Here is a 23,854-nt window from a genome sequence, read left to right as displayed (position 1 = left end):
GCAGTTGGGCGCTGTGCAGCCAAGTGTGAAGCAGACAGGATGAAAGTCAGTATCTCTAACTCTGAGGCCATGGTAGAGAGTTACTGCCCCAAGGATAAAATAGAGCATAAGATGGACAGGCAAATTTTCATGGTGGGGGAGAAAGGAGCTGAGCCAGAAGGCAAAGCTCTTGATTTACCATTTATGTTCTGACCGATAATAATAATAATAATAATAATAAATGGCCTCAGAGTTAGAGATACTGACTTTCATCCTGTCTACTTCACACTTGGCTGCAAAGCGCCCAACTGCATGCTGGAGGTCACAGACATCAAAAACAACATCATCTGCACAGAGCTGAGATGCAGTTCTGAGGGGGTGGGGTGGGGGGGAAGAAAGGAGAAGTGGAGGAGGAGAAGGGAGGGAGGGAGCGAGAAGAAGAGAGGGGAGACGGAGAAGGAGGAGGCAGAGAGCGGGGAGGAAGGAGGAAGGGGGAAGGGAGGGAGGGAGAGGAGGAAGAAGAAAGAAGAGGAGAGAATTGGGGGGAGGGAAGGGGGACGGGGGGAGGAGGCGAAAAGGGGGACGGGACGGAGGGGAAAGGTGAGTATGGGAAAACAGAAGCAAAAGGGGAGGGGGGAAAAAGGGAGGCGGGGGGGAGAAGGGCGGGTGTAGAAGAGGAGACGGGGGGGGAAAGGGGGACTGGCTGGAGAGAGAAGGAGAAAGTTGAGAATGTAAGAGAGGACTGTGAAGGTGAGAGGAGGAGGGAGAAGTTGAGACGGGGGAGAAGGGGGAAGGAGGGAGGAGGGGGGCAGAAGGGAGAGAGGGGAAGGGAGAGAGGAGGGGAGGGGGGGGGGGGGGGGGGAGGGTGGGGGAAGAGCGGGGAGGGAGGGGGAGGGGGAGGGGGGGGGGGGGGAAGGGGTGGAGGGGGGAGGGGGGGGAGAAAGGGGGGGGGGGGGGGGGGGGGGGAGGGAGGGGGAAGGGGAGGGAAAGGGGAGAGATAGGGGGGGTGGGGGAGAGAGGAGGAGGCGAAAAAGAGGGGAGGGGGGGGGGGGGGGAGCAGACAAGATAGGGAGGGAGGAGAAGGAGGGGGGGGAGAAGGGTGAAGGAAGGGGAGGAGGAAGGCGGGGGGGGGGGAAAAGAGGAGGGGGAGGGGGGAGGTGGGGGGGGCACATGGAGGGGGAGGGAGGGGTGAGGGGGGGGAGGGGCGCTGCGTGGGTGATGTCGAGAAAGGCGCAGGGATCACGCAGAGGGGAGAAGGTGAAGAGAGAGGGCGGGGGGGGCGGGGAAGCCCAAAAAGGAAGTGGGAGGTCGGGAAGGGCGGATGCGGAGGGGGAAGGAAATTAGATGGTCGCGCTTGTGGCTGTCAGAGTGCCGATGAAATCAAGGGGGGGGTGTTGTGTGGTGTTTTGTGGTGGTGTCATGTTGTGACGTTGAGTTAGTGGGTGTTAGTAACCGTTAGAAGACCATTTTACTCTTTCGTTTTTTATTTTCTTTTTTTGCTTTGTTGCTGTTTCGTTGTGAAATAGTCGAGCTGTAGGGCGATGGAGTTGTAGTGGGAGTTAGATGAGGGAGAGAATTGAGGGGGAGGGAAAAGAGAAGACGATCGAGGAAGTAGAAGAAGTGGGGGGACAGAAAGGGGTGGGGGGGAGAGGAAGGAGAGAGGGGGGGGGGAGAGAAGGAGAGAGATGAGAGCGAAAGGCGAGAGCGGAAGAGGAAGGAAATAGGAGAAGGCGCAAGAGAGCGGATGAGAGCGATGACGAACGAGGTAAGGAGGCAAGGTGAGAAAGAGAAGAGAGAGAACGAAAAGAGAAGAGGAAAGAGTGGAAAGAGAAAAAAGGAGAGAAGAAAGGAGCTGAGGAGAAGAAAGAGTGGTGAGCGAAAGAAGAAGAGAAAGAGAAGGAAGCGGAGAAGGAGAAAGGTTTGAGAGAGAGGAGGAAATGAAATAATTAAGAGAGAAGAACAGAAGGAAGGGAGAAAGCGAATGAAAAAGAGAAGAGAAAGGAAAGAAGAAGGAAAGGAGCTGAAAGCAAAGAGTTAGGGAAGTAGAAAGAATGAAGGGTAAGAGAAGAGGAAAGAGAAAGAAGGCGTGAGGGAGAAGGAGAGAAAGAAAGAAAGAAAGGTAGAAAGGAGAAGAACGTGAGAAGAAGACGAAGGAGAAAGAGAGAGAGCAAGGAAAGGAGAGAGAAGAAAACTGAGGGAAGAAGAGAGAAGCAGAAAGAAAGGGAAAGACAGAGGAAAGAAATGAGAGAAGGAGAAGAGAAAGAAGAGAAGAAGAAAGAAGAGAGGAGGAAAGAAGGAGAATAAAGGAATAAGCAAGAGAGAAGAGAAGAGGAGAAGAAGGGAAGAAAGGTGAAGGAGGAGAAGGCGTCGGGAGGAAGAAGAGAGCTGAAGAAGAACAAAGGAGAGACAGAGAGAGTAGAAGAGAAAGAAGAAAGAAAGGAAAGAAGAAGATAAAGAGGATGAGGCAAGGAAAGACAGAAAGGAGAAGAAAGAGAGAGGAGAAGAAAGAAAGAGAGAAGAAAGAAGAGAAGAAGAAGAAAGAGAAACGAGAGAAGAAGAAAGTAGGAGAAAGAAATGAAGAAGAAGGGTGAGAGAGGGAAAGGGGAAGTAAGAGAAGGAGGAAGACAGAATAAGAAAGGATGCGAAGAGATAGGGAGAAAGAGAGAAGACAGAGAGAGAGGATAAGAAGAAGGAGCTGAGCAGAAGGCAAAGCTTTGATTTACCATTTATGTTTCTGGCCGATAATAATAAAATAATAATAATAATTGTTATTATTATTATTATATTTTTTATTATTATTATAATGTTTGTTTATTTATTATTATTATTATTATTATTATTATTACTACTACTACTTTTTTCATGATAATGGCAATATAAATAATGCAGGGCAATAACTGCTCCAGCTTCATCTTGGCAAGGTTCTGAACACCAGTGATAACTAGATTAACCATATGTGATGAGATTAGGTGTTTCCTGAGTCTATTTGTTTTTTATTTGTTCACTGGCTTCCATTTGTATGCCTAACAGTTCTCCATTCAGTAAAACAACCACAACACCCAAGAGGACGAGCTTTTACTGTCAGGGTTGAGCACAGGTGTTGCATAGTGCCAATGATTAAAATGGGATTAATTACTTCCACCTGACTTTCTTTTGTTGATTTATGCACGCTCTGATGAAGATCTGATATTATTATTATTATTTTATCGAACATTAAACTGATTTCAGCACGCGCCAGCAGGAGTCTCCCGTTCCCATAGTAACAAGTTAGAGCCGTGTGTAGACGGAGTTAGCAACACAGTCTCCGCCGACCGCTCTGAGAGTCCAACATTAGGCTTTACTGCTCTTTCCTCCGCGACTGGTGGTGTTTTCTTTATAAACTAAACGGCAAATAACAAGTAAAGCGACGTATTAATTTAAATGTTGATTTTAAAAGGTGAGGAGGGCAGAGTAGGGCTCGTCGTGTAGCTTAGCCAAACTCTCTCTGCCAGAGACTCTGCTGTGTTTCAGTGTCCGGAAGTTGTGAGGGGAAAAAACTAAGAAAGGCATGAAAAAAAGGAGCTGGAAGAAACTGCGGTCCAATTTTCTCCGAGCCCATTGAAACACTGGTTTCTTCAGTAAATCTTCCTGAGTGGACGGTCTTGGTTTATTCATCTTATAAGTGTGCGCTGATTTATCGATGGGTCTGCCGACGCTGGAGTTTAGTGATTCTTTCCTGGACAGTCCGGAGTTCAGAGAGCGACTGCAGTGCCATGAGATAGAGCTGGAGCGCACCAACAGGTTTATAAAAGACCTCATCAAAGATGGAAACATGCTCGTATCTGCGCTCAGAAGTAAGTACACGATGAGCAACAACTGTTCCGTGGTGAAAGTGTGTGTTACAGTAAACGGTGGCACCGTCTGCTGCCCGATAATAGCACAACCCAAGGCCATCAATTCAGACAGAGCCGGTGACTTTATCCTCCAGAGCGCTTTAGTATCTTAATACATCAGATTGTGTTTGGGTGGTATGAGCAGCACAGATAGTTAGTTATAGTGTTATCTATAGGTTAGATATTTTGCATATCTTATCATTATGGATGAGACATTACGTGGCTTTGTATGGTTTTATATACTTTTTTGTACTTTGGAGAAACATTTTTTTAACCTAGGCATGAGGGAAATGAAGATTTAAAGTTTCTATTTGCTTGAGCATCATAGCTATTAATTATTTTATTATACATATCCTCTACCACTTGATTAGATGCATGGGCGGATTATAGGACAATGGGCCCCTGGGCACAAATATGTAAAAGACTAACAAAGAGCAAAACTGAATAACCAACAGGGCAAAACAGACTGACTGTGTCAACTGGTTTGAGCTACTTTATTGAAAATTTGCTTAAGCACAGGATACCCCAATGAAAAATGCCCACAGAGACTTCCCAGAGGGCAGGGTGATGTTGTCAGAGGTGTCGTTAAGTTGTCTTGTTTTGTCTGACTAATGGTACAAAACCCAAAGACAGTCACTGCTATCTATCTATTTTGAGTATAAACAGAAACAGTGAATATTTGGATTTTTTCCCTGTTATAAATAACTAAATGATTAATTGGTCATCAAAAGTTTCATGATTCATTTTCTTAAAATCAACGACTGTTATTAAAATTAGCATGTTTGGTTCCTTCTTTTGACAGAAAGGCAGAAAAGTTGTACCTAAATGTGCCAGGACCTTTGTGGTCCACTTTATTTTTATTTTGGTCTTGGTTCTACCAATACAGACATTTAAAATGTTTGTATACGTATGATGATTTGATGCAGTAGTAGCCACAGTTTTTAGTTTTGTTTGCGATACTTTAACAAGTTACAAGGCAAGCTAACTTGTATTGTTTTTTTTAAAGGTGGATTAAGCATGTTAAATGTTTACATCATGTTACTCTGTTTTTTGTGCATAAACAATCTAAAGTTAAATTAAAGAACCCTCAGGTTTCTTCAGGCTTCAGTCAGTGACAGGATACTTTGTGTCATATCGCCCAGCCCTTTGTCTAATTGTTACATAGTTCAATGGTGGCTGTTATATTTATAAAATGACATGCGCTAATGAAGACTTTCAAAAAGCAGGCATCTCCCGTTGGTTAATAGTTTTTTATGATCACGTCCAATTTAAGCTCAGACACACCTACGCTTTGTAGCTGCTGCGGTTTGTTTGGCTCACCTGCTGGCTGAGGTCATTCTTGGTGTGAACACTGCTGCTGCCTGCCATACACACACACACACACACACACACACACAAACCAAGTGTGTTTTATTGTTCTGTGAACAACCCGATCCCTTGCATTGTTAATATTAACAGCTAAAACTGTGTACAGAACACCAGCACCTCAATCACCACAGCCTCCACAAAATGATATTACTACAATATAATGCATCTGTCAGAGTTTTTTCACATCAGTGTTGTAGCGCAGCAAATGAGATTTTCATTTAAACGGAATAATGCTGCTGTAAAAACAAGTGAAACACATTCAAGTTTGTAGGCATCAGACCACAAACTTTTTACATTTACACAGTCTGACATCACTTAACTTAAGGTAGACTGCTGGACGTAAAATATTTGAAGCATTTCAGATATTAAGAATTAAGGGCCCAAAAATGTTTTAACCCTAAAATTGGCAGGTATATTGACATTAATAATTGAAGTGTTAATAAAAATTAGATCACAGCCCTGCTTTCCCCCTTGACTAAAAAAACGCAACGATGTAAACATACATTTTACAGCACCAGAAAAGATTAATAACACTTTGGTCCACATTTTGTGCTCCTAATGATAAATGATAGTAATATGGAAACAGCTCAATATAAGTTTACAACTGAATAAAGTGTTTTTTGGTGCTTTTGTCTTTCATGCATTGAACTTGAACACAGGCCTTCAGTAATCTGTTGCAAACTTCTATTAAAGGACATGCTAATAGTTTTATTATCGGTGTATATAACGCAGTAGAGTGCTTGAAAGAGTGCCTGTAGCGGCTGGCACGCAGACCAGTGTTTCGGGTGTGTGAATGAGAGAATGCAGCCTTGTGGTGCCAAGTGTTCATGCACCTCAGAGAATAAGAGGTGATATTAAACTCTGTTAGTGGAGTGTTGTTTGGACACGTAAACACAGTTTTGTGAGACTAAGGCTGTCAAGTGGAGTTTGCTGCGGGGTGTGGTTGTTTGTTTACATCAGACTTTGACACCTCATGTCTTGGCAGTGGATGATATGCAAGAGGCTTGTAGGAAAATACAATAATAGTTTACTACAGGAGGGAATCAGTCATCCTGCTTGAAGCCTGTAGGGGAATGGGAGCCTGACATCATGTTGGACCAAAAATTGCAGAATGCAAACTTGCGCCCAAAGCATTCTTTTGTATGTCTGGAAACAGTGAAACTACATGTTATAAATAAATGATGGCAATAATATAATTGTTGTGCCTGATTTTAGTAACCAAATGAAATTCTTTCTCTGTTTTTTCAGGTCTTTCTCTTGCTGTTCAACGGTTCTCTCAGTCTCTGCAGGATTTCCAGTTTGAATGTATTGGAGACGCTGAGACTGATGATGAAATCAGTATAGGTAATTTTGAAATGACTGCAGTTATTATCTAGAAACAAGATGTTGAGACTGCAAAATAAAAATAAAAAAATCCACATTTGGGGTGTGACATTTCTTTTGCAGCTCAATCCTTAAAGGAGTTCTCTCAGCTCTTGAGCACCATGGAAGAGGAGAGAAAACGACTGGTAAGAAAATGTGTGTGTGCATGTGAGAGAGAGACTAGAGAAAATGCAGGTAGTTTATGTTGTACATTCTAAAAATAAAGTAAGGAACGTTTCAAAATTGGAAGCATTTTGTTGGTTGTGACCCTTAAAAGTGGCCCACGGTCGTGAAATTCCTGGAGAAGTTATGATATTGGCGGCGAAAATTTGCCAGTAAAGATAGCAAGCGCTTTCTTATACACTAATGCCTCGGAAGTGCATGTTTTTAAGCCTACCGCTTTTAGACTTTTTAAATTCAGTCATCATGGTGTAAAATATTATGGAAAAGTTTTCAAAAAACTGTTGATTAAAAAGTGTGGGAACACAGGAGGACATTCTAAGCTCAAGGTAAAGACTGGTGGTATACAAGAAATAGGTCAGTTAACTCCGAGTATGAATTGCATTGTATTTTACACAATGTAAAGCTTTGTTCTTATTTGTTCATATTAATGAGATGTAGGACAGTCAACCTTTTCTGCAGAGATATTTGTCTATTTAAAACAAATATCTATACTTTAAATGGATATTAAAAACAAATCTTTCTCTTTGTTTTTTACATTTTCAGTCTGTGCCTTTGAATTTCTAAGCTATTTGCCTCTAGATAATTATTATCAATAAAATGGATGTGATTTGTATACATTTATTTTATTAACAGTAGGGACTTCTGAAGGACTTAAGAAAATAGTATGATGATGATGATTCTCCTCATTCAAAACATCCTGCTCTAAATGTCAGTGCAGATCCAAATACACCATCTATGCATTTGACCAAAAGCCCCTTTTAAACCAAACTGTCATCACCAAAGTTTGACCTAACTGCTTACAGGATTTCACTCTAGCAGATATGGTCTTTGCCAGGCGCCTTGACTTGTTGCACCACACTGGCCTCCTGTTCTAATCTGTTTTTTCCCACAAGTCTGACTGACACATTAGCTGTGAACTTTGTGCCAGTGGCAGTGAGTGCTCCATGGCGATTCGGAAAAAACGTCTTTGACTCACAGACCCTCCATTAACCAGAGGGCTTTGTGTGGGAGTGATTGGAGTTTGGCACAGTGTGCGTGCAGCCAAGCCCCTGCGCATGTGCAATGTATATGCATAGTAAGCTACCTTATGCATAGCCCTCTGTGTGTGTGTGTGTGTGTGTGTGTGTGTGTGTGTGTGTGTGTGTGTGTGTGTGTGTGTGTGCGTGTGTGTGTGCTTGTGGCTGTGTACATGGTCTGGTTACAGAGGAACCATGTGGAACCTATTCTGCCAATTCCCCTGTGAGACTGTGAGCTGAGGCCTGACTGCCTGGGAAAGTCCATAAAAGGGTCCTGTGTGTGTATGCGTGTGTGTGTGTGTGTGTGTGTGTGTGTGTGTGTTTGTTTGTCTGCTCTCTCTCTATTTCTTTCTATGTGTGTATTTTAATTGTATGCTTTTCTACTGCAACGCTGCAGATAGGTCTGAACTCAACTAATACCATCATTATTGAGTTAAAGGGTAATTCCAGCAAAGAGGTTTCTCTGAAATACCTACCTGCTGAACCTGAAAGGACCATTATTGGGATTTAACAATGTCCTTCAGTCTTTTAGTGTTCAGTTTCACCCTGTGTATTGTATTGTGGTGAAAAAAGAGCACCTACAAAGAAAGCAGACCTTTCTTTGGGTACCGGCGTGGTGCTAAACTGAAGTGAAAGTGGAGCCATGATGCAGTGCTGGGAAGCTATTTAGAGTCTAATGCTTGACTCAACCAGACAGAACAAATCAAGACGTGACAGAGACTTGCATTATGTAGGCTCATGACTAAAGAGGACCGAGACTTTGTAAAAACACCAGAGCTCTGATAACCGCTCTGTGGCCTTCCACACTGCTTGACTCATATCACAACACCAAGTTTCTCATCCATACTGTACAACCAGCTACAAAAATATTGCCACAAGTGTATCATGATTATTTTACGTTTGTAGGCTGTGTGTGTCTGCTCAGATCAGATGAAGTTTTAAACATACTGTCATTCTGCCCAGGATATGTGTCAAAGGCTAACAGCTTTAGTGGCCCCCTGACTTTTCATCAAGCACCATCATCAGATCAAAATGCTTTACAAAGAAAGCAGACCTTTCTTTGGGTACCGGCGTGGTGCTAAACTGAAGTGAAAGTGGAGCCATGATGCAGTGCTGGGAAGCTATTTAGAGTCTAATGCTTGACTCAACCAGACAGAACAAATCAAGACGTGACAGAGACTTGCATTATGTAGGCTCATGACTAAAGAGGACCGAGACTTTGTAAAAACACCAGAGCTCTGATAACCGCTCTGTGGCCTTCCACACTGCTTGACTCATATCACAACACCAAGTTTCTCATCCATACTGTACAACCAGCTACAAAAATATTGCCACAAGTGTATCATGATTATTTTACGTTTGTAGGCTGTGTGTGTCTGCTCAGATCAGATGAAGTTTTAAACATACTGTCATTCTGCCCAGGATATGTGTCAAAGGCTAACAGCTTTAGTGACCCCCTGACTTTTCATCAAGCACCATCATCAGATCAAAATGCTTATCTGTCGTTTGTTAACATGACATCCTTATCAGCCTCAGCTGTAGTTTGCATTTTGTGTAAAATGGTGAACATGGTAAACATGCTCAGTGTCTGCATGTTATTATTGTCATTGTGCACATATTAGCATGCTAATGTTAGCATTAGTTCCAGAGCGCTACTCAGCTATGACATGAACTCGTTGTTTCTGTGAATGATAACCACGAGCAAAGTCCAAACTGTACTCACTGATCACAATCTGAAACTGACTAACTGAGGTATGAGCAGGTTTTTGATCAGATATTTCTGGTATCTCAACACAAAGTAAATAAACCATAATATATCAGTTTAGAGATATGCAATTTGGCTGTTTGAACCCTTTTCCATTCAAAACATGAACATGACAACAAATTTGTGAAGTTGCTGAAAGATTAGCATTAGCATACATACTGTGTCAGTGAGTTGAGGACTGGACATGGACTGTGGTCACATGAATGACCTGTTTGTAATCGGGTTTTTCGTGTAGTCCGTGTATACATTTGAGCATGTACATTGCATAGTCCATTTATGAGAAACCTGGGTATGCTGGCTGGAGTGCTCTCTAAGAAACTGGGGTGTATTCTCAGAATGTGAATAACTTGATTTCCCTGTACTCATGTAAACATCATATCCCGAATACTATTATAACCGCTTTAATCCTCATAAACAAGTAATTCATGTCCATGTAACCGCAGTCATTATGATGTCTTCATTTGAAATACTTTTAAATCCCCTGACAGCAGCACAGGCAGATTCTTGTGGTAGGATTGAATTTGACCTGCTGCCCTCATGTAACAGTGAGTTGTTGCTGGTCTTACTGTTATTACCCACTGAGCTGACTGTTGTGTGTTTTTCCTCTCAGATCCAGAACGCTGATGACGTGTTGATCTCACCACTTGAGAGGTTTCGTAAGGAGCAGATTGGAGCTGTAAAGGTAAATCTGTAGTTTTTGGTATTGAAGGGTAACTTGAAAGCTGAGTGGATTATTAACACAAAGTAACTGAACCGGTTAACTTTTGCTTTGACTAACAAGAGATATTTAAAACCTCAGACGGTCTCTGCTGAGGTTTTAAGAGGCCATGCAGTTCATTAAGGATGCTGCATGCGTTAAATATCTTACGCTGTGGGTGGTGATCAGACGGATCGTCCTGCTCTGGTCTGGTCTCAGTGTGTCTTAGTCACTGGTCAGAGAATCCAATATGTTCAGATGAACGATGGATCACAGTCCAGTGTCAGTAACAAGGTCATGGGAACGGACTCTGGGAGGCAGAACAGGGAGCGCATCATAGTCAGAGAGATAGTTGGACTCAGTGTGGCAGTATAAACACAAAGTGAGTCTGGTGTCTGGTTTCAACAGTTGTCTCAAGTCTCATAATTCAATTTATCATTTTTTTTCTCCACTCTCTCTCAGACTGAAATAATGGCAGAAATAGCAATCAGTGTCATGCATTTTACAGGATCTCAAAAATAGAAGTGGTCATAGCTATGACTAACCTTGAAAGTGAAATCAGCTTATTTCTTGGTGTTGATCCAATCGACTCCTCAGCCTGCAGAATGTAGCATGAGTGTGTGAAGAGCACATCCTCACACTGATGTTGTTTAGCAAGACAGAGCAGTTGGACATGTGGAGTTTGGAGCTGCAGCTGTTATGGAAAAAGCTGTTGTCCTAAATATTTTGGCAGTGACTCTTAGTTTAGATTATTAATGTTCTCTCTCCATTTTATAATGGTCTTGAGGTTCCTTAAGGCTGGTTAGTTCATCCCAAAACACAACTGAACTTTTGCAACTTGTGAAAGATCAGTTACAGAATCAGATACAGAGATGTTGGTATTTGCAGGGTTGCAGAAACTTTACTGTGGCCTCACTAATTTGTTGAATTTTGGTATTTTTAGCTACTCTAGCTGCTGTGCTCTAGGGAGGGCAATGCCGACCTGGTTGGACCATGACTGTGGTCCAGACTAAAAGATCTTAACAACCACTTTTAAGTGGATTGCTGTGAAATGCTGTACAGATATTTAAGGTCCCCAGAGGATAAATCTTACTGACTTGAGTGTCCCTTTAACTCTTGACAATGAGTTTGACGTGATTCAAAGTGAAATACCATGACAGTTACTGGATGAATTTCCATGAATTTGCCAGCCTCAGCTGTACTTTGTGGATACAAACACAGGGTGAATACCAGCTAAACATCAGCATGCAAGCATAATCACAATAAGCGTGTTAGCATTTGTTTTGTCCACAATGCAAATATATTCAGTTCACTAAAATAGGAGAAAATAAATTAGAAAATATTCACATTTAAGAAGCTGTAATCAGATAATATTTGAGTTTTTCTTAAGAAATTAATCAAACTAATCAATCATCAATTTATTGGCGACTTATTTAATTGTTCACAACTAATCAGTTCAGTTGTTGCAGCTCCACTACTAACAGGCTCAATCAAGATGGTAGACATGGCAAACATTATAGTGCCTAACATCAACATGTTAGTGTTGTTAAGGTGAGCATGTTAACATGCACCACAGTGGCTAAGTACATGGCTTTTAGTTATTTGGTTGTTACTTTAGTTGGACCTTAAAGTACTGGAAACTATCATAGGATGTATAGTCAAATTCTTTGGGTTGTTTACCTATTTTTTGATCATTTATCTACTGATATTAATAATATATCTACTAGTTTTACACCACTCTTATGTATTTTATCTAATTATTGAGTTCTTGTATGACTTTGTGTTCCAATAACAATACATATGAATGCATTGGGAAACGCCTAGTTTGTATTCCTCAAAATAAGGTGTATTAAAACATATCATTTTGACATTGGTATTTTAATCGAGGTAAGCATTTGGTGTGGTATTGATAAAATGTTGGCCCCAGTGAATGAGAAATAAAGGATAGGGGAAATCGAGATGTATTCAAATGGGAAATTCTCTCTGTATTATGTACAAAGTGAATTTAACAACCTTTATCAGCAGATGTATGTGTAATTCATATGGTTGCTTTTACTTTTTGCTAATGTCCTCTTCACATCCCTTTCATTTTCAGGAGGGAAAGAAGCAGTTTGACAAAGAGACAGAGAGATACTACTCTGTTCTGGAGAAACACCTCAGCCTGTCTTCCAAAAAGAAGGAGTCACAGCTTCACGAGGTAAACCATCAGATTCCTAGAAATGTGCATCAAGTTCATCCCACTTGTGTTAGATAACAAAAAAGTTCTGTATGGGTGTTGTTTCTGTTTTTGTCGCAGGCTGATTCACAGATGAGTAAGGACAGGCAGGTATTTTATGATGCTTCGCTGCAGTATGTCTTCAAGATCCAAGAAGTGCAGGAGAGAAAGAAGTTTGAATTTGTGGAGCCGGTGAGTTCCCACGTTTTGATCACATTTAGCACAATTACACTTGGCTACTAGGCCTTCACAGCTCCGACCAGCAGAGAGAAAGCACAGTATCCAGTACATAATGTTTCCTTGCAGGAAAATCTTTCTGATGAGTCTATTTTGTGCAGTGATATAAACGTTAGGTCATAATTGCAGCCAAGCTAGTAATGATCGTGTGTATGCAAACAGACATGATCATAGAAGGACAGTTGAGCCATGCTCTGAAAAACACACATTACACACACACTGTTTGGCGGGTGATAAAAATGTTTTAATGATACATATCAGTAAAGCCCACTTCCTGTTGCTGTAGAAGCACTTCCTGCATGGAGATCTCTTCCGCCCTGACAGAGAGGGAAACTCTTTGTTGTAGAGTAAACAAGGGCAGCAAACCAGACAACAGACAGAGTTTGGGGGCTTTTCTCCCATTTTGATTGATTGAGCAGATGACAGACAATCATTCTTTTGTAATCCCCTCATTATGCTCTACACTCCCAAGCCCCCAGCTAACATTTTTCTGTTTTTTTTCTCCCTCTGATCTTCAGTTACTAGCCTTCCTGCAGGGTTTGTTTACATTCTACCATGAGGGCTACGAGCTGGCCAGTGAGTTTGAACCCTACAAACAACAGCTTCAGTTCAACCTGCAGAACGTAAGTAAGAATGTTTACTGCAAACCCTGAGACCAAACGTGGATCTGACGTCGCTTGTTTTATCTGGTCTACCATTATTTTAAGTATTTTAAAAGAATTTAAAAAGTCAGTTTCAACTGCATCGGGAAAATTGTATCCCAAAGTGGGAACCTCACACACCTGATAATCCAAGCATGTTGGAACACACACTGTTAACCACCTGCAGCCACAGTTTGAGCAGGGTCTAGTACAGGCTCACATATTTCACTCAGCAGTTACAGTTCACACTTTTTTTGGCCAGTTTACCAGGAAAAAGACAAAGTTAAACCGATCAGAAGCTCAATAGGCAGTCTTAAATTGATTATGTCCAGACTGCAAAAATAAAAAAATTAAGAAATGACTGGCCACAATCAATCCGTCATGTTTCTCAATAATTTCTTCTTTAAATCCTGTGAAATAAAAATGCAGTTTTAACACTTTATGAGGTAAAAACTTGTACATCAGTGTAGCAGCCTTAAAGTCTGAGATTTTCAACTGTTTTTTTTTCTTTTTTGCTAAAAACAGGAACTTTTTAAATGCAAATGAGAAATCAATACTGTTTGGATTAACACATTATCATAACAAAAGAACCACTTGTTTAAAAGGGGGTCGATTTTTCTTTTTCTTATTTTCTGTCATGTATATATTTTTATATATACATGTAAGTTTCAAATAATTAAGTAAATATATGTAAAAGTAATCCCTGTGAGCAAAAACTAAGCTGACGTTAGTTTGTGCTGGATTTCTTTATATGGTCATCGGCTCCAGGTACACTACTGCAAGTGTTTAGATAACGTAGTTTACACTGCTGCATGTAACTACATGCCCACATCGGGAAAACATGTCATCTTGGTTACTGGTGTAAATTTCTCTTGAATTTTGGTTATATTCCTGCTGGAACATGTCCAGTTGTAAAAATGTTAATTTAGGAGCATTTATTGGTAATTTCTTTTTAAGGCAGAAAGTGCTGTTGAACTCTTTTACAGTCATTCAGCTGCTGCCAGTCAGAGCAGATGGGGTTTTGTGGGCAGAGGGACTGAGTGAGAAAGAGGGTGAATACAGGTGTTCCAGCACAGACAGTATGAAAAAAAAGTGTTTTTTCAACAGTAAAACATGTAAGCATTTTTAATTGGAACACAAAGTACAAGTATGAACCTGAAGACTGGACATTTCCCTGGATACTTTTTCAAAGATTTTGTCTGTTTCATAAAGATAAGTGTGGCTCCTGTTAATGCAGTTTCTTATATTTGTCGATAAGGCTCGCAATAACTTTGAGAGTACACGTGCTGAGGTTGAGAGGCTGATGAAGAGGATCCGGTCTGCAGAAGAGGACTTCAAAGCCCCCAGCTGCTTTACCATGGAGGGATATCTGTATATACAAGAGAAACGTGAGCTACACATAAAATCATATTTTCTCCTCTTTCTTTCTCTTACTGATGCTGTGAGGACAAGCAGATGCCACAATCAGACTTTCATATACTCATACATAAGTGCGTGAATGTGTGTCATGTATCACAGGTCCACTGGGCAGTGTGTGGACCAGATACTACTGTACATATGAAAAAAGCTCCAAGCTGTTCACCATGAGCAACACAGAGGCCAGACCGGCCAGCAGACAGGTAAGCTGGGAGCACAGATCAGTGACCACATGTGTTAAATGTTTTAGCCCATTTACTAAGCATTAAAAGCCACAATGAAAACAACTCAAATTTACATTATTGTCATATTACTTAGTAGTTCTTGGCATGGAACACAGTTCTGAGCAGCTTCCTACAAGCACTTGATTGCAACAGCAAGACAGCTTTCGAAACAGTGTCTACTAACTGCAGTTCCCAGTTAAGTAACTGTAAGGCAATTTTGACAGAAAGAGAAAGACATGGATTTCTTACTTTAACTCTTTGAAACCTGGATTGACATCAGTTTTCTTGTGCTGTGTTCAGATGCCTTTCACAAGCTATTTGACCCTTGGAAACTTAAACATAGTGGTTAAATTTCTTTTGAAAACATGAGAAAAAAGGCAATAACTAACTTGGCAAAAATATATACCACAAATTGCAAGAAATTCTGTACTTGGCATTTTTCTTTTCTTTTTTTATAATTTTCTTGTAATTTTTTGCAAATTTTTGGGCCATGTTTTGCTGTGTTGCTTTTGCATTCTCCCCGTGTTTTTGAAAGAAATCAGACCAGTTTGCACAGGTTTTAAAGAGTTAAGATAGCATCTAAGTTTTTGTAAGTACATTTTTATGGGGTTTTGATGGAAATAGAAAAGTAGGAAGTATATAGCTGGGGGGGGCTAAAACACGTACAATACAATTCAAAATTTTCATTACAATATCAAAAGCTCAGATTTGTGAAAACCGTTACAAGCCCTTAATACCACATGTTGAGTGAATATTGAAAACACATCTGTCTGTGAACAGAACGGCGTGGTGAATGGTACGCCTGAGATGTTCAAGCTGCGTTCATGTGTCAGAAGGAAGACGGATTCAATTGACAAGCGCTTTTGCTTCGACATCGAGGTGGTGGAGAGGTGAGAGATAACTGAGAGGCTGTGTGTGTTTAACACATGATAATATTCGGAATAAATACATTGAGATTTGGCTGCTGTTAAATTGAGCTCGGGTAAAGTTATCTCTCTTTTCCTGCAGACATGGCGTCATCACCCTGCAGGCGCTTTCTGAGGCCAATAGGCAGCAGTGGATGGAGGCAATGGATGGAAAAGAACCTGTATGAATATATTCACCATAAATAAATGATGACAGTACATTGTTTGAAATGTCACACTGTCATACTAACACATACTTGAACCATTTCCTCTGTCTTTGTTTAGATTTACACTTTGCCGTCCTTGCTCAGCAAAAAGGAGGAGAGTAAGTATCCCATGTATTCTGTTCTTTATCTAAATCATAAGATTCTGCTTATAAACATCTATTTTGGTAAACGTGTTTGTTTTACAGCGTTTCTCAATGAGGCAGGCTTCAAGTTTGTTAAGAGGTGTATAGAGCTGGTTGAAACAAGAGGTAATCCTTTACCTTAAAATGTTCAAATCAAAAACTAATCCCATTAATTATATGCACTGTGGATTTACCACCTATGTTAAAACTTGTGTGTAGGTATTACCACCCTGGGGCTGTACAGGACCGGAGGAGTCAACTCCAAAGTGCAGCGGTTGATGACCAGTGTGTTTGGTAAGAAACAGCATGCTTTCCTTTCTTTTCCTTTATTATTTTGCTATATGGGGAAGATTTATTTCAGCGCAGTGAATAGAAAGTGCATGTAAAAAAAAAAAAAATCATTATTCCAGATAAATAGTTCATTATTTTCTTTCCTGTAGCATCCACAGCTCCTGCTGACATGCAGCTGGATGCTGACGCCTGGGACAACAAGACCATCACCAGTGGTCTCAAGAATTATTTCAGGTGCCACACAATACAAAGAAGTCTTTCTGAATCACACTCCTCATGAATTATGAATTCATGATTTATAATATGCGTGCAGGTGTCTGGCGGAACCGGTACTGACCTACAGACTGCATAAAGAATTCATCAAGGCTGCAAGTAAGATCCCTCATTGGCTCTTTCAAAAGTAGTGTGATAGACACTTTTCTTTTTGGAAATTTATAGAAAATGTAAAAAATTATGGCAATTTCTTTCTTCTTTTTTCATCTTTTTAAGAAATATTGTTTTAAGACCTTTTTTTAAATTGATGACTTTTTGTCATTAAAATGTTTTGGTGAATTTTCCTCTTATGTTTGACAATTTTTACAGACAACTTTATTTTTTAATTTTTTTTTTAATGGTTTGGAAGGCATTTTTTAATATTTAAAAATTAAATTCACTTAAATCAAAGTATTTATCACTGCCACAAAATGTGAAAGCAGAAATTGTTGTTAGATTTTCAAATTTACAATGGTCCCTGAACACATCATGTGGGATGCTAAAATTATGTTTGAAAAGAGTTGGAAAACTTGGCAAGTGGGGGAAAAATATTTGAAAAAAGCTATAAAAGTTTATTCCATGAAAATTTACAGGAACCCTGTATATTGTATGTCATGTAAATGGTATATCACCACTGAATCATATCCCTCTCTCACTGCTCTCTCCTTGATTCACAGAGTATGATGACCAGAAGTATAGAGTGAGAGCGATTCATGCTCTTGTCCATAAACTACCAGAGAAAAACAGAGCAATGTTGGACATCCTAACTGACCACCTCCTCAAGTATGTTCATGTCAATACATAGAGAGCATTATGGATGTCTTAAGCATAAAGATAGCCTTTCTGATTGAACTTACACAAAGCTTTTTGCAAAACATATTTTTCTTTTCCTATTTCCAATATGCTGTTAGACAATTAGACAGTTAGACAAGAACGTCAGCCTCACATCATGAAACCCTTTTTGGTTTCCCTACAGACTTCTAACAATCGTTTTTTCGTCACAGAAGGCAACATTTAAAATATTGACTGGATAAAATATACCTTTAAATGTTGAATGTTAAAATCCATTCTTGAAATAACTGTTAACAAGATCCTTCTTAACTGTAAAGCTGTACTTATACTTAAAAGGATAAAAGTAACACCTTTTAAGAAATGTTCATTTACATCAGATTCTTGGAGTAGAAAAACCTCAAACAAAACTATCAAGAGTAACTATGGTTGAAAATATGTTAACAGAAGTCTGCTGATAGCTTAACTAGCAGGAGTACTAGTACTAACAGATGTACTGAAACTTTACTTAACACCTTTCTGTCATTTTTCTGCTGTAATAAAAAACATGCCCATCGTGTGTGTCTGTGTGTGTGCATGCAGGGTGTCCTCTCACAGTGACCAGAACCAGATGACTGTGTCCAACCTGGGAATGATTTTCGGCCCCACGTTGATGAGGTCACAGGAAGAGACGGTGGCCGCCATGATGAACATCAAGTTTCAGAACATCGTGGTGGAGATTATCATTGAAAACCACCACAAGGTGTGCTTACATAGACATACACACACACACACACACACACACACACAAAAATACATGAACACACTCACATGTACACTGTATGCTCATGCCAGATTTTTGGTGAGGCCCCCGACCTGTCGCTGCCGTTACCTCAGGCTCCGTCCTCCCGATCAACTCCTCGGAGGAACAAGGCTATCTGCCTGTCGTCTGGAAAGAGGAGGGCCCGTCTTTACCCTCCGACTCTCTGCCTGGCAGACAACGACAGTGAGTTTCTCTGCAGCTGACAGCTCTTTCATCTCATCATTGTTGAATACCTTTTTTTACTCCACAACCTTTATTGACAGTTAAAGCTGTTAGTTATGGAGGACAAAAAACACACATAAGTATTGATAAATAAATATATTTATAAATACATAAATACAGATTAAAATGTATTTATTTCAGCATTTGTTTATTTTAAAAATAAATAAATTAACATTGAAATAAATCCAATAAAAATAAAAAACACAGAGGTTAGGACCTCCCACCTAACACAGAAATGAATAAATGTTGTTGTGAAAATATGTAGAAATAAATTCAGGATATTTATTTCATGTTTAGATATCAGATTTACAATTTTTAATTTTTTTATGCATTTATAAATTTAATTCCATATTTATTTCAACATTTATTTGTTTATTTATGCATTTATTTATTTCTGTATGTTTTTTATCATTTATTTATTCTTTTATTTATTTATTTATTTCCATATGTATTTATTTCTGTATTTATTTATTTCTGTTTCTAATTTTTTTTAAACATTTATTTACTTGTAATTTTTCATCTTCCTTAGTTACTTTCAGACGTGATTGAATTTGCTTATTGAATACAGCCCAATATTAAGGATTAAATTAATGGTTCTCAGGCTTTTTGTCTTATGACCCTTCACAAAAACATCAGATGGTTCCATCAACAGTTTAAGGCCCAAAGCAGTAAAATTATCCAGCGTTTCATCTTTTTTTTTTTAAAGAAAAGATTAGAGAATATTAAAGAAGCGAATATAATTTTGTATAGAAGAATTTAGTGAATCATTTCACAGTCCGTCAGATTTGACTGTTTGAATGTCATATATATATTGCACAAATGAGTTGATAAAATAGCAGTGGAACCTTTGTGTTGTGTCATTCAGTCTATTTATTATGTGACTTGCTTACATTTCTTCCTCTAGGTGACACTTTCAGCAGCAGCCCCAGCACGACTCCTATGGGCAGCCAGGAGTCTCTGTCTTCACACTCCTCTGAGAAAAACGGATTGTCTCAGACCTCTCCTCCGTCATCTCCTGCTGCAGAGTCCGGCTCGTCCTCCACAGCGCAGGTGTCTCCTGTTGTAGCTTCCTCCTGCTCCCTGTCCCACAACGCCTCAAACGTGATGGATCAGAAACCCTTGACAGACAGCACCGCGTCCCCCCACCTTACGCCTCTCTCTTCCTGGACTTCCTCCCAGCTCACTCCGGCTCAGCAGACTTCCTCTGTGTCCTCCTCCACGTCCTCTTTACTCTCCACTGAGAGGAGTGTGTCTGTCAAAGGAAACTCGTCTGCCTCATTATCATCTGTAAAAGAGTCACGATCTCCCTCCGTAGCCTCCACATCCACTGCCTCCATCCAGCAGTCCTCTGTGGAGTGCGCCTCCTCTCTCAGGGAGGGCCGACCTGTTCCGAGAGTGTCGTCTGTCTCCTCTTTGAAGAGCACTCATTCAGTGGATCAAAGAAATGCACCCGAGGCCTCCTCCACTGTCAAAGAAACCAAATTGGCGGACTCTACCTCTCCTCCTCGTCAGCACAGAAAAACTTATAGGACTGCCTCCTCCTCCTCTTCCTCCTCCTCGTCATTATTCCCCTACCGGCTTTCTGCATCTTCCTCTCTCACCTCCCTACACATCTCTGAGGGTGCGTACGTCTCAGTGAGATTCATTGTGAAGACGATGAGAAAAACTTATCTGTCGCCTCCCTGTTTGTGTTTCATTGTGATTTCTTGTGATTTTATCGCAGATTACAAAAGCTGTCATGGATCAGTACAGAGTCTCATGTCACTGGACCCACAGGAAGCAACACTCAAACGTAAACCTGCACACGTCCGCTGTGGCTCCGATCTGACTGCAAAACACTCTGCAGCCGCCACATCCAGTAACGGTTACCAGAGGCCTGCGTCAGTGTGAGTGTCTGTGAAGTCAAACCCGAGCTTTGTCTGCTTGCCGTTTGACCTTGCTATATTTGTGTTTTTTTGTGGCACTGACCGCAATTTCTGTGGCTTCCTCGTGAATGGTTAAGTCCAAACCTGACCTCGCACTTTGTTGACGAACATCGCGAACATAGCATAACTGGACGAAACTAAGAGAAGTTTCTGCAGATTAATACACTGCCACACACTTGTAGTGGGTTTTAAGTGATAACTGAGAGGGATTACTTTTTTATGAGTTTATACATTGTTTGAACCCCCTATGAACCCTGAGCCATTTGGTTTGATTTTTTTTGAAAACAATGTGGCTATAAATGCCCCACAGATTGCAAGAAATTAGTAAAAGATGACTAGGAAATTGCCTGAAAAATCGCTTCAAAAAAAGAGGGGAGGTGATGAGAAAATACATTTTTTGTCACTTGACAAAAAATAAGGAAAATTATTATATTTCTTATTTTGAAACTTTATATTTACAACTATGTTACAGGAAATAAATATATAGTAAAATATATAACCTAAATATTTTTTCATTTTCTTGCTTGTTTTGTTGTTCGTTTGTTTTTTTTGCTTTTTTGTTGTTGTTGCTTATTTTCAGGTTAATTTCTTATACATTTTTTTTTCTCATTTTTGTGCGATGTCTTGTTAAGTTGCTCATTGCCTTCTCCCCATGTTTTTGAAAGAAAACAATCCATTTTGCACAGGTTTTTAAAGGATTGAGAAGAAAACAGTTTACCTGTTTTTTGAGTTTGTTTTCAATACTGACGCAGGGAATTATCTAAAAAAATGTTTTCAGAGCAAATTTTGTGTGTGTGTGTGTGTGTGTGTGTGTGTGTGTGTGTGTGTGTGTGTGTGTGTGTGTGTGTGTGTGTGTGTGTGTGTGTGTGTTACAGATTATCAGTCAGACTACCGCAGCGTGACAGTTCAGTATTCTCCTCAGCATTAGACATATGCTCCTCAGGAAGGTATGTAGATTTTGAGCTTGTTGGTGGAACAACCTCATGTCAGTTCTTCATGTAAAGTCACTGAAGTCTGCACAAGCAAAGTAAACATATTGACAGATGTCATTCTTCTTTTAATTCTGTATATTTACTGATCACATTTTTTTTTTTAGGGAGGCAAAAGCTCTTTACTCCTGTGAGGCAGAACACAGCCACGAGCTCAGTTTTCCACAGGGGGCGCTCTTCTCAAATGGTAAGAAAACCACTCACAGGTTTCATGTCCTGAGGGATTTTTGGCCCCATTTACAGCCGTTATTAACATGCGGTTTGTATGTTTGGATCCATTAGTGCAGGCATGTCCAAAGGCTGGCCTGGGGACCAATTGCAGCCCTCAGAACAATTTTAAATGGCCCTCAGCTTGACTTTCAATATATATTGTATGTGCCCCACCACACAATATTGGTTAAGCAAGCAATATCACTTTGAACTTTTTGCCTTCGACTCACAATGGTTTGACTATAATACAGCTTGCAGACATACAGGCAGAATTGATGTGTTTTCATAAATAAACAGTAAAAAAGCAAACTGATGGTTACTTAATAGCAGACATTTTCTGCTTGGTAGCAGACATGGCCACATCAAAGAGGTGTAAGCTTGACAGTGAGGACCACCGCTTTCAAAAAAGGTGGAAAGTTGTAACTTTTTTATCTAAACGATAAAACTGTTGCATTTGTCTCATTTCTATGTGATTTTTTATAATCCATTTGATGTGAGAAGCATCTGTCCCCCAGGTATATTTGTCACATAATCTACTCTGGCCCCTGTTCAAAAAAGTTTGTACGCCCCTGCATCAGTGACACAAGTCTCTGCAGTTGTAAATGGGCTACTAGGTGTTCATTAAACTCATTTATAAAAGCATGTTTTCATTTATATGTCTTTGGAGATCATTATCAATGCATAAAAATAGCTGATTTATTCCTTTATAATAACAAACCTCTTAATTGTTAGTGTTTCTCTTATGATCTCAAAGTCACACTTCACCCCAAAATCAGTGATATATACTCCTGCCAACCATGCCACTTCCCAAAATCAAGCATATACCTACAGCTAGCTGACATTCAGCTCAGCTGAGGAGCTGAGGGCCGTCACGGGCCTCTGCTTCATGAGAACATGCATGCCTCCTTTGGTGGGTTGATACATGTGGTGAGGGTAGTTTGGTGGAAAGAAAATAGTTTCAACACGAAACTGGCCACAACAAGGTCTGTGAATTATCTTGAGTAACCGGGTCAGGATTTCTTGAAAGAGACATTGCTGTTGAGTTGATGTATTTTGACATGCTGGGTTGGTTATGTCTGCAGTGTACCCGTCTGTGGAACCAGGCTGGCTTCAGGCAACATACAACGGCAGAACAGGCCTCATACCTGAAAACTACATCACATACATGTGACAGACCCGATGATGTCGTCACCACATCAGCAAAATAACACAAAAATCTAACGTAGACTTTAGGGAGCTACAGTACATGCAGTAATCCTCTGTGCTGCTGATCAAAGATATAATATATTCATCATGTAACTGTGACTGTTATCACTGAACTACTGGGGCTGGATATGAATGATGTATGTACTGTATGTATATCTGACTACTATATGTAAACCATGTTATTAACCAGTTTATATTACGGTAGATTTTTAAAATCTGACTTGTCTGACTTTTCCTCTATTCATGTGACAGTGTCACTCAATCAACGTCATTAGCTCTTTTATATTTGAGTTCATCACCGTACCTACATGAAATGTGTCTGTTAGGTACATGGAAACAGTATTTTTTTTATCAATCCTGTAATTTATGTGTAAATTGTCATGTTAATGTTATAGATGTGTGTCACACCTCTGTGCCAGAAACAGTATGACCTGATGGTCAAAGACTGAATTCTGCCATAACACCTTCCTTCTACTGTCAGCTTTCATGCTGTCAGTATAAAAGACAAATACTTTGCTTAAAAACGCCAGTTTGCATTTGTAGATTTAGTTTATGTGTATATTTATTATCCATATTAATTATGCATCTTCCTTAAGAAGAAAAAGCTTGAGTTCACCACAGTTTTCACAAGAGATATACCTGACATACTGTATGGCACTGTGCAAAACAATCTTGTTGATTATTTTTTCACTTTTTTAAAAGAATGTTTGTATTTTTAAATGCAGGAAAAACAAAAGCAATGTGCAAATGTTTGTACTTGTATCATTAAGTGTTTTTAATATGTGATTCCATGTGTGAGCGTTCGTCCAAATTCTAATGATGTACTGTGTTTTTGGCTAGTGAGGGACGATAAAATGGTCCCATGATCTACTCCCAGAAGATGTGCTCTCCAACTGTACATTGTGTGCATTATTAACATATAAACAACACAAAATCATG

General features: G+C 40.0%; 1 protein-coding gene across 1 annotated transcript; it reads left to right on the top strand.

Moving 5' to 3' along the window:
- The first annotated feature begins 3,257 nt into the window (after positions 1 to 3,257).
- arhgap42a (Rho GTPase activating protein 42a) lies at positions 3,258 to 23,852 on the top strand. The gene is made up of 24 exons (XM_042500028.1): positions 3,258 to 3,812; positions 6,468 to 6,563; positions 6,666 to 6,727; positions 10,156 to 10,227; positions 12,338 to 12,439; positions 12,539 to 12,649; positions 13,213 to 13,317; positions 14,594 to 14,723; positions 14,854 to 14,954; positions 15,756 to 15,865; positions 15,984 to 16,062; positions 16,166 to 16,205; positions 16,293 to 16,355; positions 16,449 to 16,523; positions 16,670 to 16,754; positions 16,834 to 16,892; positions 17,450 to 17,555; positions 18,144 to 18,303; positions 18,396 to 18,546; positions 19,490 to 20,206; positions 20,309 to 20,471; positions 21,386 to 21,457; positions 21,607 to 21,686; positions 22,792 to 23,852. The coding sequence occupies exons 1-24, from the start codon at positions 3,659 to 3,661 to the stop codon at positions 22,878 to 22,880; spliced, it is 2,982 nt and encodes a 993-aa protein (XP_042355962.1). The 5' UTR covers positions 3,258 to 3,658; the 3' UTR covers positions 22,881 to 23,852.
- The last annotated feature ends 2 nt before the right edge of the window (positions 23,853 to 23,854 follow it).

The sequence above is a fragment of the Plectropomus leopardus genome, chromosome 13, assembly GCF_008729295.1.
Source record: "Plectropomus leopardus isolate mb chromosome 13, YSFRI_Pleo_2.0, whole genome shotgun sequence".
NCBI lineage: Eukaryota > Metazoa > Chordata > Actinopteri > Perciformes > Serranidae > Plectropomus > Plectropomus leopardus.
Note: the sequence above shows the minus strand (reverse complement) of the source record. Positions and strands in the feature narration are given on the sequence as shown.

What these genes read in the sequence shown, in the direction of transcription:
- arhgap42a (XM_042500028.1), top strand. Translation starts at nt 3,659, where the DNA reads ATGGGTCTGCCGACGCTGGAGTTTAGTGATTCTTTCCTGGACAGTCCG. An exon ending in TCATTGAAAACCACCACAAG is followed by an intron (nt 18,304 to 18,395) that starts GTGTGCTTACAT and finishes TGCTCATGCCAG; the next exon opens with ATTTTTGGTGAGGCCCCCGA. An exon ending in GACATATGCTCCTCAGGAAG is followed by an intron (nt 21,458 to 21,606) that starts GTATGTAGATTT and finishes TTTTTTTTTTAG; the next exon opens with GGAGGCAAAAGCTCTTTACT.